Source organism: Salvelinus sp. IW2-2015, unplaced genomic scaffold, assembly GCF_002910315.2.
Source record: "Salvelinus sp. IW2-2015 unplaced genomic scaffold, ASM291031v2 Un_scaffold537, whole genome shotgun sequence".
Taxonomy (NCBI): domain Eukaryota; kingdom Metazoa; phylum Chordata; class Actinopteri; order Salmoniformes; family Salmonidae; genus Salvelinus; species Salvelinus sp. IW2-2015.
In genome coordinates this window covers 376,933-391,691 of record NW_019942569.1, presented here as the reverse complement: position 1 = coordinate 391,691, position 14,759 = coordinate 376,933, and the positions used below count along the sequence as shown (strand labels likewise).

At 43.6% G+C, this 14,759-nt stretch overlaps 2 protein-coding genes across 7 annotated transcripts in view; one reads left to right on the top strand and one right to left on the bottom strand.

Annotated features, from left to right (window-relative positions):
- The window catches only part of ubap1lb (ubiquitin associated protein 1-like b), a 22,456-nt gene extending 15,488 nt beyond the window's left edge, over window positions 1-6,968 (top strand). The window contains exon 7 of the mRNA XM_070438165.1: window positions 6,228-6,968. Within this exon, the coding sequence (XP_070294266.1) occupies window positions 6,228-6,362 (135 nt within the window). The 3' untranslated portion in view covers window positions 6,363-6,968. The remainder of the gene's footprint in view (window positions 1-6,227) is intronic.
- An 18-nt stretch (window positions 6,969-6,986) lies between these two features.
- LOC112068478 (protein regulator of cytokinesis 1) overlaps window positions 6,987-14,759 on the bottom strand; it is a 14,789-nt gene continuing 7,016 nt past the window's right edge. The window contains exons 6-16 of one of the 6 annotated variants that reach the window (XR_002893574.2): window positions 14,188-14,337; window positions 13,629-13,776; window positions 13,186-13,322; window positions 12,924-13,019; window positions 12,563-12,709; window positions 12,075-12,185; window positions 11,525-11,638; window positions 10,189-10,285; window positions 8,516-8,553; window positions 8,353-8,410; window positions 7,821-8,016 (exon numbers count right to left, since the gene is read on the bottom strand). Coding sequence is in view for 5 of the 6 variants with exons in the window: in XM_024135644.2 (XP_023991412.1) it covers window positions 7,968-8,016; window positions 8,516-8,553; window positions 10,115-10,285; window positions 11,525-11,638; window positions 12,075-12,185; window positions 12,563-12,709; window positions 12,924-13,019; window positions 13,186-13,322; window positions 13,629-13,776; window positions 14,188-14,337 (1,161 nt within the window). In the remaining variant the exon portion in view is untranslated. Of the gene's footprint in view, window positions 8,017-8,352; window positions 8,411-8,515; window positions 8,554-10,114; window positions 10,286-11,524; window positions 11,639-12,074; window positions 12,186-12,562; window positions 12,710-12,923; window positions 13,020-13,185; window positions 13,323-13,628; window positions 13,777-14,187; window positions 14,338-14,759 lie in introns of all 6 variants that reach the window. The other 5 variants (XM_024135646.2, XM_024135644.2, XM_024135648.2 and 2 more) reach the window with 5 other exon arrangements.

Sequence of the window (14,759 nt, the reverse complement as noted above, 5' to 3'; positions counted from 1 at the left end):
ACCGTTTTCTTTAAGCAAAGTCAACATTAGAATGCAGTTTAATCCACCTCCGAGGTTATTTATGTAATGGCGCCAAAGTCTTTTCCAGTGTCCTGTCTCCATTATTTCTTGATGTGCGTCAATTCTAGGCGAATTAATATGTTTAATGGAAAAAGGGCTGGAAATAGGTGTCTCCATAATGACAATCTAAATAGCCTACATACAACTGGTTAAAAGTTGTGCACGTGCTCCTCTCTCTCCTCTCGCGACTCGCCAATAACTGTAGTTTCTCTCAACACCCCCCCCCTCCCCCAACACTCACTCAGCACACAATGCCTCACTGCCTGACAGTCAGCAGCAGGTGACAGTGAATTATATATATTTTAAAAGAGAATTACATGGCGGCCCGGTGCAACTTAGAAATAGCCCAAACACGCAAACCCTGACCAATACATTTTCACCAGCGAAAAGTCCAGGAAACCACACGGGGTCCTGCAAATCTATGTCTAGATAATGATAATGTGTCCGGGGTGAAACAGTTTAATAATAAAAATAAAAAAGAGCGTGTGAGGACAAAACTAAGAACTTGGTAAACTTGTTAAAATACAGAGTTTGATTAAATAGTTATTGAGAGTAAAAAAGCATCGCGAATGTTTTGGCGGTATCGGAGGTGGAAATACGTTAGGAGTTGTCAATCCATACACAAAAGCAGACATTGGCTGCCATGAGTTGCATTAACAGAAATCCCATGCAGCCTTGTTTACACGTTTGAACACTGGAATGTGAATGTGACTACGCCTCGATTAGGATGCATGATTTTTCAATTTGAGAATATTTATATAGCCAACACTGGGGCGGGTGTGGCTTCGTGACAATGACACAATAGCAGCTGTTCCCGATTTGATAGTTCCACGTCCTACATCACAACATCCATCATGCAGGTGTTGCTATCGCTTGATCCGATTGAATCTAGAAGCCTAAGCCTGTTCTTTGGACAAAAAAGCACTTTCAATAGAAAGGCTACTTCTCCTCGTGTTATCCTCACAATAATCCTGATAGGTATCAGTCTGGTGTTTTCTGTAATTGACCTTAGTGATCACTGTTTTACCCTGTGTTCTAACGGCTGCTCAGTGAAAAGACCTGTTCTGATTTGTCAGACACTTGCTAAAAAACTTTAATGAGCAAGCCTTTCCTTCTGAACTGGCCTCTGTATAAATGGTATAGAATCAACTTGATCCCCTCTGTCCAAGACGCTTGGACCTTATTTTTTAATGTGTTTCAGTGGTATTGTTACCAAAAAGCCCCCATAAAGAAATTTGAATTAAAACAAGTTCAGCCCTTGGTTCGACCGTGAGACCGAGGGGCTAAGAGCTCCTCAAACTTGACCCCAAAAAACATCTTCTTTAGGTTGCAGCCCCTATCGTCGCCAAGCCTATCTCCGACCTTTTAACCTGTCTCTCCTCTCTGGGAGGTTCCATTGCTTGGAAGCAGCCACGATTCGTCCTTTACTTAAAGGGGAGATCAAGCTGATCCTAATTCTGTTATAGGCCTATATCTATTTTGCCCTGTTTATCAAAAGTTTTGGAAAAACTGTCAATAATCAACTGACTGGCTTCTTGATGTCTATAGTATTCTTTCTGGTATGACAGTCTGGGTTTCCGCTCAGGTTATGGATGTGTGCACTGCAACCTTAAAGGTCCTCAATCATGTCACCATTGCCCTTGATTCTAATTGATTTGTGTGCTGATATTTTTATTGATTTGGCCAAAGCTTTTTATACGGTAGACATTCCATTCTTGTGGGCCGGTTAAGGAGTATTGGTGTCTCTGGAGGAGTCTTTGGCATGTTTGCTAACTACCTCTCTCAAAGAGTGCAGTGTATAAAGTTTGAAAATCTGCTGTCTCAGCCACTGCCTGTCACCAAGGAGTACCCAAGGCTCGATCCTAGGCCCCACGCTCTTCTCAATTTACATCAACAACATAGCACAGGCAGTAAGAAGCTCTCTCATCCATTTATATGCAGATGATACAGTCTTATACTCAGTTGCCCTCTCCTGGATTTTGCTGTTAAATGCTCTACAACATCTCCTGCCATGTCACTGAGTGTCGTGAACGTGTTGTTTGATGAAGGCATTGTCTGTATAGTTTTTGGGCCTTTTCCCCCAAGCACTGTCCCAGCCATATCCGCGGTAGCAGGAAGGTAATTAAGTTCTCCCACCAATAGTATCGGGGCTTGCCTGTCCTAGCCACTCGGTAGCTCACCATATAAGATGCTTCTAGCCCCTTTTATATAATGGTATCTGTTGCTTTTATACATGTCTTACTACTCGAAAGTCGTCTTAATTCTCCTCAAAAAACTCCTGTGGATTATTTTTCAAATTGCCATGTTTTGTTTCTAAATGTCTGCGCAAGAGTGAGGGTTTCATTGAGTTGTGAGACGTACCTTTGCACATATAACACACTGTGGCTGAGGAAAGGCCTCCCAATATAGTGAACCCCAATAAATGTAGTTCTCATCATATTTGCGCTCTTCGATGGTCCAATGTCCCTGTCTGTTTTCGGGCTTTCCCGGGTAAGGGGCAGTATACTCTTCGGCTGCATCAGATTCACAACTGTCAGTGTCCATGCTAGCTGGGCTACAACAATGTAGAATTACTGATGCTAGCATGGATATGCTCGTGGAGCAGAACAATTGTCGTTGACAGGTGCAGGTGTAGTACTAGTAGCAGTACTACCAGTAGAGCGTTATGTGTCTCTATGGACGCGGGCCTTTATTTTTTTAACATTTATCAATTTTTCGAGTAAATGAAATGAGCAGCAGCTACGTTTGGTCCATACGACCGTTAGTGAAATTCCCGCGAGAGAGTGACGTTAATGTGATTGGATGTTATTATTTGACTAGGCTACCTGTATTTGACACACTCTAGTTGGTTTAATATAATTTTTGGCGGTGAAAGAGGCTACTCAGGCGAGGAAAAAAACCTCACCCAAACGTATAAGCCCGACTGTTTGAAAATGTAAAAAATAAAATAAATATTATTTTACACTTAAAAATAATGTGAAATCACATTTTTATTTGGCGTACCCCAGTTTGAGAATACCTGCTCTATCGTAATCTCTCCTCTTTCACCCCAGCTGCCAAACTAACCCTGATTCAGATGACCATCCTACCCAATGCTAGATTCGGATACAATAATTTGATAGATCGGCAGGAAGGGTGCTCTCAGAGCGGCTAGATGTTCTTTACAATTCGCCATCAGATTTGCCACCAATGCTCCTTATAGGACACATCACTGCACCCTATACAACTCTGTAAACTGGTCATCTTCTGTATACCTGTCGCAAGACCCACTGGTTAATGCTTATTTATAAAACCTTAGGCCTCACTCCCCCCATATTTGAGATATCTACTGCAGACCTCATCCTCCACATACAACACCTGTTCTGCCAGTCACATTCTGTCAAAGGGTCCAAAGCCACAGGGTCCTGCAAATCTATGTCTAGATAATGATAATGTGTCCGGGGTGAAACAGTTTAATAATAAAAAATAAAAAAAGGCGTGTGAGGACAAAACTAAGAACTTGGTAAACTTGTTAAATACAGAGTTTGATTAAATAGTTATTGAGAGTAAAAAAGCATCGCGAATGTTTTGGCGGTATCGGAGGTGGAAATACGTTAGGAGTTGTCAAATCCATACCAAAAGCAGACATTGGCTGCCATGAGTTGCATTAACAGAAATCCCATGCAGCCTTGTTTACACGTTTGAACACTGGAATGTGAAATGTGATCTACGCCTCGATTAGGATGCATGATTTTTCAATTTGAGAATATTTATATAGCCAACACTGGGGCGGGTGTGGCTTCGTGACAATGACACAATAGCAGCTGTTCACCGATTTGATAGTTCCACGTCCTACATCACAACATCCATCATGCAGGTGTCTGCTATCGCTTGATCCGATTAAATCGATTAAAGCCCTTGATTCTAATTGATGTTGTGCTGATATTTTTATTGATTTGGCCAAAGCTTTTTATACGGTAGACCATTCCATTCTTGTGGGCCGGTTAAGGAGTATTGGTGTCTCTGAGGGGTCTTTGGCATGGTTTGCTAACTACCTCTCTCAAAGAGTGCAGTGTATAAAGTTTGAAAATCTGCTGTCTCAGCCACTGCCTGTCACCAAGGGAGTACCYCAAGGCTCRATCCTAGGCCCCACGCTCTTCTCAATTTACATCAACAACATAGCACAGGCAGTAAGAAGCTCTCTCATCCATTTATATGCAGATGATACAGTCTTATACTCAGTTGGCCCCTCCCTGGATTTTGYGTTAAATGCTCTACAACATCTCCTGCCATGTCACTGATGTGTCGTGAAACAGTGTTGTTTGATGAAGGCATTGTCTTTATAGTTTTTTGGACCTTTTCCCCAAGCACTGTCCCAGCCAAATCCGCGGTAGCAGGAAGAATTAAGTTCTCCACAATAGTACGGGGCTTGCCTGTCCTAGCCACTCGGTAGCTCACCATATAAGATGCTTCTAGCCCCTTTTTATTAATGGTATCTGTTGCTTTTATACATGTCTTACTACTCGAAAGTCGTCTTAATTCTCGCTCAAAAAACTCCTGTGGATTATTTTTCAAATTGCCATGTTTTGTTTCTGAATGTCTGCGCAAGAGTGAAGGTTTCATTGAGTTGTGAGACAGTACTTTTGCACATATATCACACTGTGGCTGAGGAAAGGCTCCCAATATAAGTGAACCCCAAATAAATGTAGTTCTCATCATATTTGCGCCTCTTCGATGGTCCAATGTCCCTGTCTGTGGTTCGGTGCTTTCTCGGGTAAGGGGGCAGTATAACTCTTCGGCTGCATCAGATTCACAACTGTCAGTGTCCATGCTAGCTGGGCTAACAACAAATGTAGAATTACTGATGCTAGCATTGGATATGCTCGTGGAAGCAGAACAACTTGTCGTTGACAGGTGCAGGTGTAGTACTAGTAGCAGTACTACCAGTAGAGCGGTTATGTGTCTCTATGGACGCGGGCCTTACTTTTTTTTAAACATTTATCAATTTTCGAGTAAATGAAATGAGCAGCAGCTACGTTTGGCTCCATACGGACCGTTAGTGAAATTCCCGCGAGAGAGTGACGGTTAATGTGATTGGATGTTAATTATTTGACTAGGCTACCTGTATTTGACAACTCTAGTTGGTTTAATTTAATTTTTGGCAGTGAAACGAGGCTACTCAGGCGAGAAAAAAACCTCACCCAAACGTATAAGCCCGACTGTATGGACTGTTCGAAAATGTAAAAAAATCAAATATTATTTTACACTTAAAAATAAATGTGAATCACATTTTTATTTGGCGTACCCCAGTTTGAGAATACCTGCTCTATCGTAATCTCTCCTCTTTCACCCCAGCTGCCAAACTAACCCTGATTCAGATGACCATCCTACCCATGCTAGATTACGGATAAATAATTTATAGATCGGCAGGTAAGGGTGCTCTCGAGCGGCTAGATGTTCTTTACAATTCGGCCATCAGATTTGCCACCAATGCTCCTTATAGGACACATCACTGCACCCTATACTCCTCTGTAAACTGGTCATCTCTGTATACCCGTCGCAAGACCCACTGGTTAATGCTTATTTATAAAAACCTTAGGCCTCACTCCCCCCTATTTGAGATATCTACTGCAGACCTCATCCTCCACATACAACACCTGTTCTGCCAGTCACATTCTGTCAAAGGTCTCCAAAGCACACACATCTCTGGGTCGCTCCTCTCAGTTCGCTGCAGCTAGCGACTGGAACGAGCTGCAACAAACACTCAAATTGGATAGTTTTATCTCAATCATGGATACTCTTACTGACAATTGTCGCTGCTTCACGTGATGTATTGTTGTCTCTACCTTCTTGCCCTTTGTGCTGTTGTCTGTGCCCAATAATGTTTGTACCAAGTTGTCATGTGTGGCTGCCTTGCTGTGATGTGTGTTTTGTTCTATATTTTTAATCCAAGCCCCCGTCCCCGAAGGGGGCCTTTTGCCTTTTGGTAGGCCGTCATTGTGAATAAGAATTTGTTCTTAACTGACTTGACTAGTTAAAGGTTAAATAATCATTTCTCCATTGAGGATCTTTATTCCTAGACTAGGTAGGGGAAATCAGCCCATAAATGCAAAATCTTGCAAACGTTAATTACATTTTTTTTTTTTTTACATTGTTTAATACCACTCCATAATGAATTCTTATTCCAGGCTGGTGAATTCCTGCAGCTCCTGGCTCAGTTCAATGAGATGGGCTTCCAGCAGAGTGCCATCAAAGAGGTTCTACTGGTCCACGAGAACCACAGGGAGAGGGCCCTGGAGGATCTCATGACACAGCACAACTAATGGCTGTTATACCAGAGATAATGTTACAAGAGGTTCTACTGGTCCATGAGAAGCACAGGGAGAGGGCCCTGGAGGATCTCATGACACAGCACAACTAATGGCTGTTATACCAGAGATAATGTTACAAGAGGTTCTACTGGTCCACGAGAAGCACAGGAGGATCTCATGACACAGCACAACTAATGGCTGTTATACCAGAGATAATGTTACAAGAGGTTCTACTTGTCCACGAGAAGCACAGGGAGGGCCTCATGACACAACGGAGGGCTCTATTCATTCCGTAATCGCAGAAATTCTAAATTTGAGGGCAATGTTCCCACGTGAGCGGAGATCGCTACAGGCTTAATAGGAAAATAATGCTTCAGTGATACAGATTAAATAGAGCCCATTATACCGCTGAGAAGTTGGAGATGAATGTGCAGCAATATAGTAACCTTTTAATGGGTCATGTTCAGTAGGGCACACCGTAGCAGAACATTTTGAAACACAAGTGTGTGGCAGTCCGTTTATGAACACARCCAGGGGGTTTAACTCCATCAGAATATAGATTCATTATTTAAAAGATATGTGATGGATTATTGATTTGCGAGTAAACATTTATTTTCACCCCATTGCCATGACTTTATCACTTGCAKTCACAATAATACAACAGAAACATTTAATTACGGTTTGCAAATCACCAACAGTCAAGGAGTATGCCTTTGCTTTGGTACCCTCCCCCCCAAAAATGGAAAAGGTGACTGAAAATATCATTGTTTAAATGTAGTGTAAAGCCAATGTTTATATGGCAGAATGATCATAATTTGCTACAAGCCCCCATAAGAATATGAAGTACCAACATGGATAATTTTTTATCATTTGAGTGTTATAGAGAGGATGTTGAAAGTTTAATGAAAACTGTTTTTCCATAGGTCAAGCAAGTCCTCCCAACATTTCATTTAGATCAGAGAAGCTTAAAAATCGAGAAGAATATAATTCAAATCTTCTGACAAATGAGTAGAGTATTTTAGAGTTCAGTACATTCAGTAGGTGTTGACATCTCCATCTAGACATGTAGAAATGGGACACAGACAATAAACAGTGATAAAACTGGAAGACCTGAGGCCAGAAAGTCCAGTTCAGAGCCCTCAGAGAGATGGAGGAGTCAGGATCACGGCAGTAGTTCAGAGCCCTCAGAGAGATGGAGGATTCAGGATCACGGCAGTAGTTCAGAGCCCTCAGAGAGATGGAGGAGTCAGGATCACGGCAGTAGTTCAGAGCCCTCAGAGAGATGGAGGATTCAGGATTACGGCAGTAGTTCAAAGATGGAGGATCACGGCAGTAGTTCAAAGATGGAGGATCACGGCAGTAGTTCAGAGCCCTCAGAGATGACAACAAGTGAAACCTCAGCAGAGCTAGAAGAACATTTGAGCTGAGAGACTCAGAGAGAAGTGCAAGTTTCTGTTCTGATATCATTGCAGTTACATTCAGTAGGTGTTAATAGATTTCCTTCATCTGGACATGCAGAAATAAATGGACCCGGACAGAAACCGCAAAACTCCGATGATTCAAGGACAGGTGTGGTTCCGTCTGATCCTTCAGCTCAGAGACGAGTGCCAGTCGAGTTCAGATGTCCTGTCTTGACGTTAGATTTGGAAGCTTTTGAGAGATCTCGCTGTGGAGGAGAATAAAGATACTAATACAAAAACATACATGCGGTACATACTGGTCCTGTACGTTGCATGAAGACAAAACACAGGAAGGAAAATCTGTCTTGAAGGTAAGCGGAAAAATATAGATTTGTTTTGAGTGGAACATCCCCTTAACTTCCCATGCAGTGTGCAAAAAAAACAGAAGGTTATTATAAAATGTGAAGAAGGATAGAAGACACAGAATAACAATAGTTTAACCAAAAACCTTGTGATAAAAGTCAACATGAAAACCCAGCAACACAGCCCAGTTCAACAGTGTACGTTTGATCTTCAATAAAAATGTGAATATTGTTCCTCACAAGATGGTTAGGCCAACCGGACCGAACCAGGCTCTCGGTTGCACTCCGTTAGTCAAAGCTGAAAAGTAGGCATAACTTCAGCATGCAACCTTGGTTAGCAACTTAGCATGGTGAGCCTCACTGATTGTTACGGTGTTAAATAAAAATGTCCATTCATACAGACCTGGTAATGGCAGTGGATTCAATGTTGACAAAATCCTTCTAAAATAGAATGTAGAGTTAGACGGTCTATGTTATCTATTCATGACAGCTTACTTTCACTTAAAGGAAAAATTCWCCTAAAACCACATATTCCTCTAATTTAGTGGCAAATGTTTATTTATCTAGGCAAGTCAGTTAAGAACAAATTCTTAACTACAATGAAGTCCTACCCCGGCCAAACCCTCCCCTAACCCGGACGACGCTGGGACAATTGTGCGCCATCCTATGAGACTCCCGATCACGGCCGGTTGTGATACAGCCCCGGATCGAACCAGGGTCTGTAGTTACACCTCTAGCAGTGAGATGCAGTGCCTTAGACTGCTGAGCCACTAATAACATTTTTTGTGAACAAGTGTTTAATTTTGCCGTTATAATAAGGTTGGTGGAAATCTGTTGCAGCTAAAGTCGACAACAAAATCTACAATGCAATGCTCTATGGGCTGGCTGGCTAGCTAGCAAATGTAGCTACACACATTAATACCAAAGACAATATCAGCATGTAACGTAGCTAGTTAGCTGTAAAATCACCTAAACAAACAGCACTATCAATTTAGGAGTCTACAATTTCACCATGTTCAACCTGCAGATCGACGTGCCTCACAGAGTGGAATCTAACATTCACAACGCCATTTATACTTTGTACAACGTTACAAATATTTTCCGAGATGTGAGATAATTAACTTGCCATATGTAATATATAGCTTTGGAATCGTGACATTATGTACTTTCGAGAAAAATAGGCACATTTCTAGCCACTGACATTGAGATTGCGTTGACGATTAATTTAGCAAACCACGTGACGCAGCATGACGTGAACGTGAACACGATTGGCCGACAGTCTGCTGGGTTGGGCGTTATACGCTCCTTTATTCAATAATCTCTCTGGCAACGGCACCAAGTAAGAAAAGTGTGCTAGACCCTCTGTAAAATTACACATTGAGGTATTTTTTATTTAACTAGGTAAGTCAGTTAAGAACCACATTTTTATTTACAATGACGGCCTACCCCGGCAACGCTGGGCCAATTGTGCACCGCACTATGCGACTCCCAATCACRGCCGGATGTGTGACAGCCTGGATTCGAACCAGGGACTGTAGTGACACCTCTTGTACTGAGATGCAGTACATTAGACAGCTACGCCACTCGGGAGCCCGATTAAAGAATATCGCAAAAAAAATATGATCAATGTCTCATTGGATAGAAGACATCTTCCCGAGTTATGACATCGGCCAGTATTGAAATCTGACATGTATGATAGACGTTTTAACGATCTAAACGTCGTATTCCTATTAACTTCCAGTGTAGAGAGAGAGACTTTATCACTGTGGTACGTTAATACAGGACGGATTTCTGCCTGCTTGAACGCCAATAACTCAGATACACATGAAATGACCCAAGGAATCGATAGGACATCAACTCAGAGATACATTGAAAATGGGCGAATCTTTCCTTTAAGTGTATAAGACTGGTGCAATTCTCTCACTGTACAGACATACATCTCTGACTGGATTGTGTTGCTGGGTTTATGATTGGCAGGTAGGTGATGACCTAGGGAAATTACCGAAAATTCCGAATAGGTGCTGGCCACAGAGTTAACGGTGATGTTACAGCGTGAGGCAGGGGTTCTTAACACACCGCTCAGAACCGTGCCGTTCAGGCGGGACATGTTCTCCTTGTTGCGTTCCACTGTGCGGGGGGTTCTTCCAACACGACCAGGGGTCCTCAGAGGAATCTGGGGAGGGGGGGGGGGGTGTTAGTGTTCTCTGTAAGCAGACAGGTATAATAGTGTCTGTTACTTGTTTTAAGCATGTATGAGTCTCATGTTTCCCTCTTCAACTGACTCAACACGGCTGTTGTTGAGACTGGATCCTTATGAGATGACAAGGAAAAACAAAAACACTGTCGGTGATGATCATAAGGGGATCCTACCATGCTGACAGTCATAGGTGGTCTGAGGACCGGGGACTGTGTACTAACCATGCTGACAAGACCGGGGACTGTGTGTGTACTAACCATGCTGACAGTCGTAGGTGGTCTGAGACCGGGGAGCTGTGTACTAACCTGCTGGCAGGACGGGGACTGTGTGTGTACTAACCATCTGACAGTCGTAGTGGTCGAAGCGCGGGGACTGTGTGTTACTAACCATGCTGACAGTCGTAGGTGGTCTGAGAGACAGGGGATGTGTGTGTACGAACCATGCTGACAGTCATAGGTGGTCTGAGACCGGGGACTGTGTGTGTACGAATCCATGCTGACAGTCATAGGTGGTCTGAGGACCGGGGCTGTGTACTAACCTGCTGGCAGGACCGGGGACTGTGTGTGTACTAACCATGCGGACAGTCGTAGGTGGTCTGAAGACCGGGGACTGTGTGTGTACGAACCATGCTGACAGTCCATAGGGTCTGAAGACCGGGGACTGTGACTACCCCTGCTGGCAAGGACCGGGACTGTGTGTGTACTAACCATGCTGACAGTCGTAGGTGGCTTGAAGACGGGGAACGTGTGTGTAATAACATTGCTGACAGTCGTAAGTGGTCTGAGACCGGGGACTGTGTGTGTACTAACCAGCTGACAGTCATAGGGGTCTGAGGACAGGATCTGTGTGTGTACGAACCATGCTGACAGCGTAGGGTCTGAGGACTGGGGACTGGTGTGTGTACTAACCAGCTGACAAGACCGGGGACTGTGTGTGTACTAACCATGCGACAGTCGTCGTGGTCTGAGGACCGGGATTCGGTGTGTGTAACGAACCATGCTGACAGTCGTAGTGTCTAGGACTCGGGGATGTGGGTTACTAACCATGCTTGACAGTGAAGTGGCAGGACAGGGACTGTGGTGTGTACGAACCATGCTGACAGTCGTAGGTGGTCTCAGGACTGGGGACTGTGTGTGTACTAGCCCTGCTGGCAGGACCGGGGACTGTGTGTGTACTAACCTTGCTGGCAGGACTGGGGACTGTGTGTGTACTAACCCTGCTGGCAGACATAGGTGGTCTGAGGACTGGCGACTGGCACATGGTTCCTCCGAAGGCAGAGCGTAAGGTGCTGTTAGGAGTAGAACTGGAGATACTGCTAGTGGCATTCAGCTGGGGAAAGGAGAAAACGACAATTCACACATTGCTCCTTTTTTACCCAGACTAGACATTCCGGGTTGTGGTTTTTAACCCAGACTAGACATTATGGTTGTTGAGGAGGAACTGCCCCTCACTACCTTCAGGCTCTTCTCAAACCCTACATCCCAAACCGATCAATCTGTTCTGGTCTCTTTGCCCGCCCTCCCACCCACCCCTAGGTGAGGCCAGTCAGCCCAGTCCAAGCGCTTCTCTGTCTTGGCACCCCAAAAGTGTAACCAGCTTCCCCCTGAGGCTAGGACAGCAGAGTCCCTTGCAATCTTCCGGAAACATCTGAAACCCTACCTCTTCAAAGAGTATCTTAAATAATACCACAGCCCCCCCCCCCCCCCATACTAGCTTTAATTTGATCACAAAAACAACCCCATTGGTGTCGAATCAACTGGTTTACCTTTCTTGCTTTGCCGGGCGTAGGCGTCTCTGCAAGGCGTCTTTTGGAGGGGGTTCGTTGAGCAGTACCATATAGCATGTCTTGTTCGATCTGCTGGTTCTTCTTCAGTTGCTGTTTATTTTACAGATCACAGTCAGTATTCTCATCGGAACCAGATTCACTCTTTACTAGGAAACACTGGAAATCGTCCTTCGTAGTTAAGATTTGTCTGTTTGAATCGCAACCCTTCACCCCCCCCCCCCACTCTTCCTAGAATAAATCACTGATCTTATTATGACATGATTGGGGAAAGCTGTGTCGAGGAGACTTTGATTTCAATCTCAACAATGTCTATCTAATCAAGTGAGATCAGTGATTGCCTCAAAAAGGGAGGAAGGAAGCACATTAAAAGCGCCCAAACAGGGCCGTTTGTCTCATCTAAAAGCATTGATACAGGGCCGTTTGTCTCATCTAAAAGCATTGAAACAGGGCCGTTTGTCTCATCTTACTCTCTCATTCTTCTCTCTCTCCTTCTCCAGCCGCAGTAGTTCCCACTGCTCCTCAACGTACTGGAGGAACCGCTGTCCGTTAACCAGGAACTCTCTGTACTGCTCCTCCTCCCATAGGTCTATCTGGGTCTTCAGGATCTTCTCCAACTGGAATACATGAGAGAACATATTTCAAGTTAATGTGCCCCTCTTTAATGGATCCTGAGGTGTCATAATAAAAACACAGAAATATAGAACCAAGATAAATCGTAAAGATATAGGCTACATAAAGAAAAACAGGCCAGCTATTCAGGTCAGAGAGCCTGTGGGTAGAGAAATAATCAATTAACATTACAATCTGAAAAACACAACTTAGCCTCACCTTTGGCAGGCTTTTCTGCAGGTCAGCCCTCTGCTTCTCCTCTTTAAGAAGGTTCCCACCTCGGTTGTTAAATCTAGAAGGATCCGTCGCCTTTTTCTGTGGAGAATTCAACCATGTTTTGACAAATACAGTCACTTGAGAAACACACCTGAAACTCGTGAGTCAGTGGAAAAGTGAAGGATGGGGATCAGCGTGATGGAAGGTGATGTCACAATATACACAAAACAAACTGAGATTAAAGATTTGAATTCATATTCCTCACCTCCAGTTGTAGGAACAGAGTCCAGCTTTCTTGCCACCTGGTTACTCCTTCAAACAGCTCCCTGTGGTTCTCGTAGTGCTTCTTCAGACTCAGGAGCTCCTCCTGGTGTAGGTTCAGCATCTCCTCAGTGTAGTCATCTGAGAGAATAAAAGTACCGGTCTGTTATTTATCTATCAATCTCAGTAGAGGACAACCAGGGTTGTGTTCACATGTTCATTAGTCACCAAAATGGAAGACAACTGACAAACAAGGTGGGGACTACCTGGACTATTGTCTAATAAACAACATATTTTTCATTTGCAAAACGTTTCTCTATGATGTACCAAATGAACACCACCCGGTACATTACATTCGTAACAGGGACCAACTGTTCATGAGAAACCCAGTAGTACATTCCAATCAAAACATGTACTACGATACTGTATTTACAAACAACAACTGACCACCATAGTAGGGCGTGAAGGCTTGTCTCTGCTCCAGGCTGTAGTAACACCTCTCCCAGAACAGAGCCACCTCAGCCCTGATGTCTTCTATCTCATTCCTCATGTTCTTGATCTTCAGCTGCTCCAGACGATGGCACTCAGCTTGTAACTGGGGGAGGGGTACAAAACTTACTGATTCGTTCAATTCAGAACATTCACTTGGGTGAGTAAGATTTCCCAACGTATTCATTACACATGGTAAATAAACTTGGACCTAGGGTTTGTCATAGGCATTCTAAAAAGGCAGTCCTTGCAAATGCAAAACGTTAAAACATTGTAATAAGGGTCCGGATAGGTATAGCGTAGTGCTGGAGGTTCCACCACTTTACAGACCTACCAAACAAGAATTATGTAGGGTTGCAAAATTCCAGTAACTTTCCCATAATTCCCTAGTTTTCCAGAAATCCTGGTTGGAAGATTCCTGAAATCAGGAGGGAATAAGCAGGAAAACCAGAATCCTCCAACCAGAATATCTGGAAAAATGTAGAAGTTTGCAAACTTAAATGTATGTTAAACTCACAGCATCCATGTTCTTCTTCCTGGACTTGACCATGTGTTCTGACATGCCATCTCTCTCCTCCTGAGGCACCTGCAGCCTCTCCCACAGCTCCTGGATCTTAGTGCGGTAGGAGCTACACACTAGCTCGTTCTCCGTCTTGCGATCCTCCAGCTGAGAATAACATAATAAGTGTGGTCAGGTGTTTTGTTTTGATGGACAAATGGGCTTCTGTGTTACATTTATCTGATCGTTATGTAGATGTATCAAATACCACCCAACGAGAGTGAAAACACCCCAAGAGAAAGTTTAAACTAAAACAACGCAAGCCAAAAAACAGTCAGATATTGCTCTTACAATATACATTTTTATTAGTCACATGCGCCGAATACAACAGGTGTAGACCTTACAGTGAAATGCTTACTTACAACCCCCTAAACAACAATGCAGTTTAAAAAAATACGGAAAAGAATAAGAAATAAAAGTAACAAGTAATTAAAGAGCAGCAGTAAAATAACAATAGCGAGACTACATACAGGGGGGTACCGGTACAGAGTCAATGTGAGGGAGCACCGGTTAGTTGAGGTAATATGTAC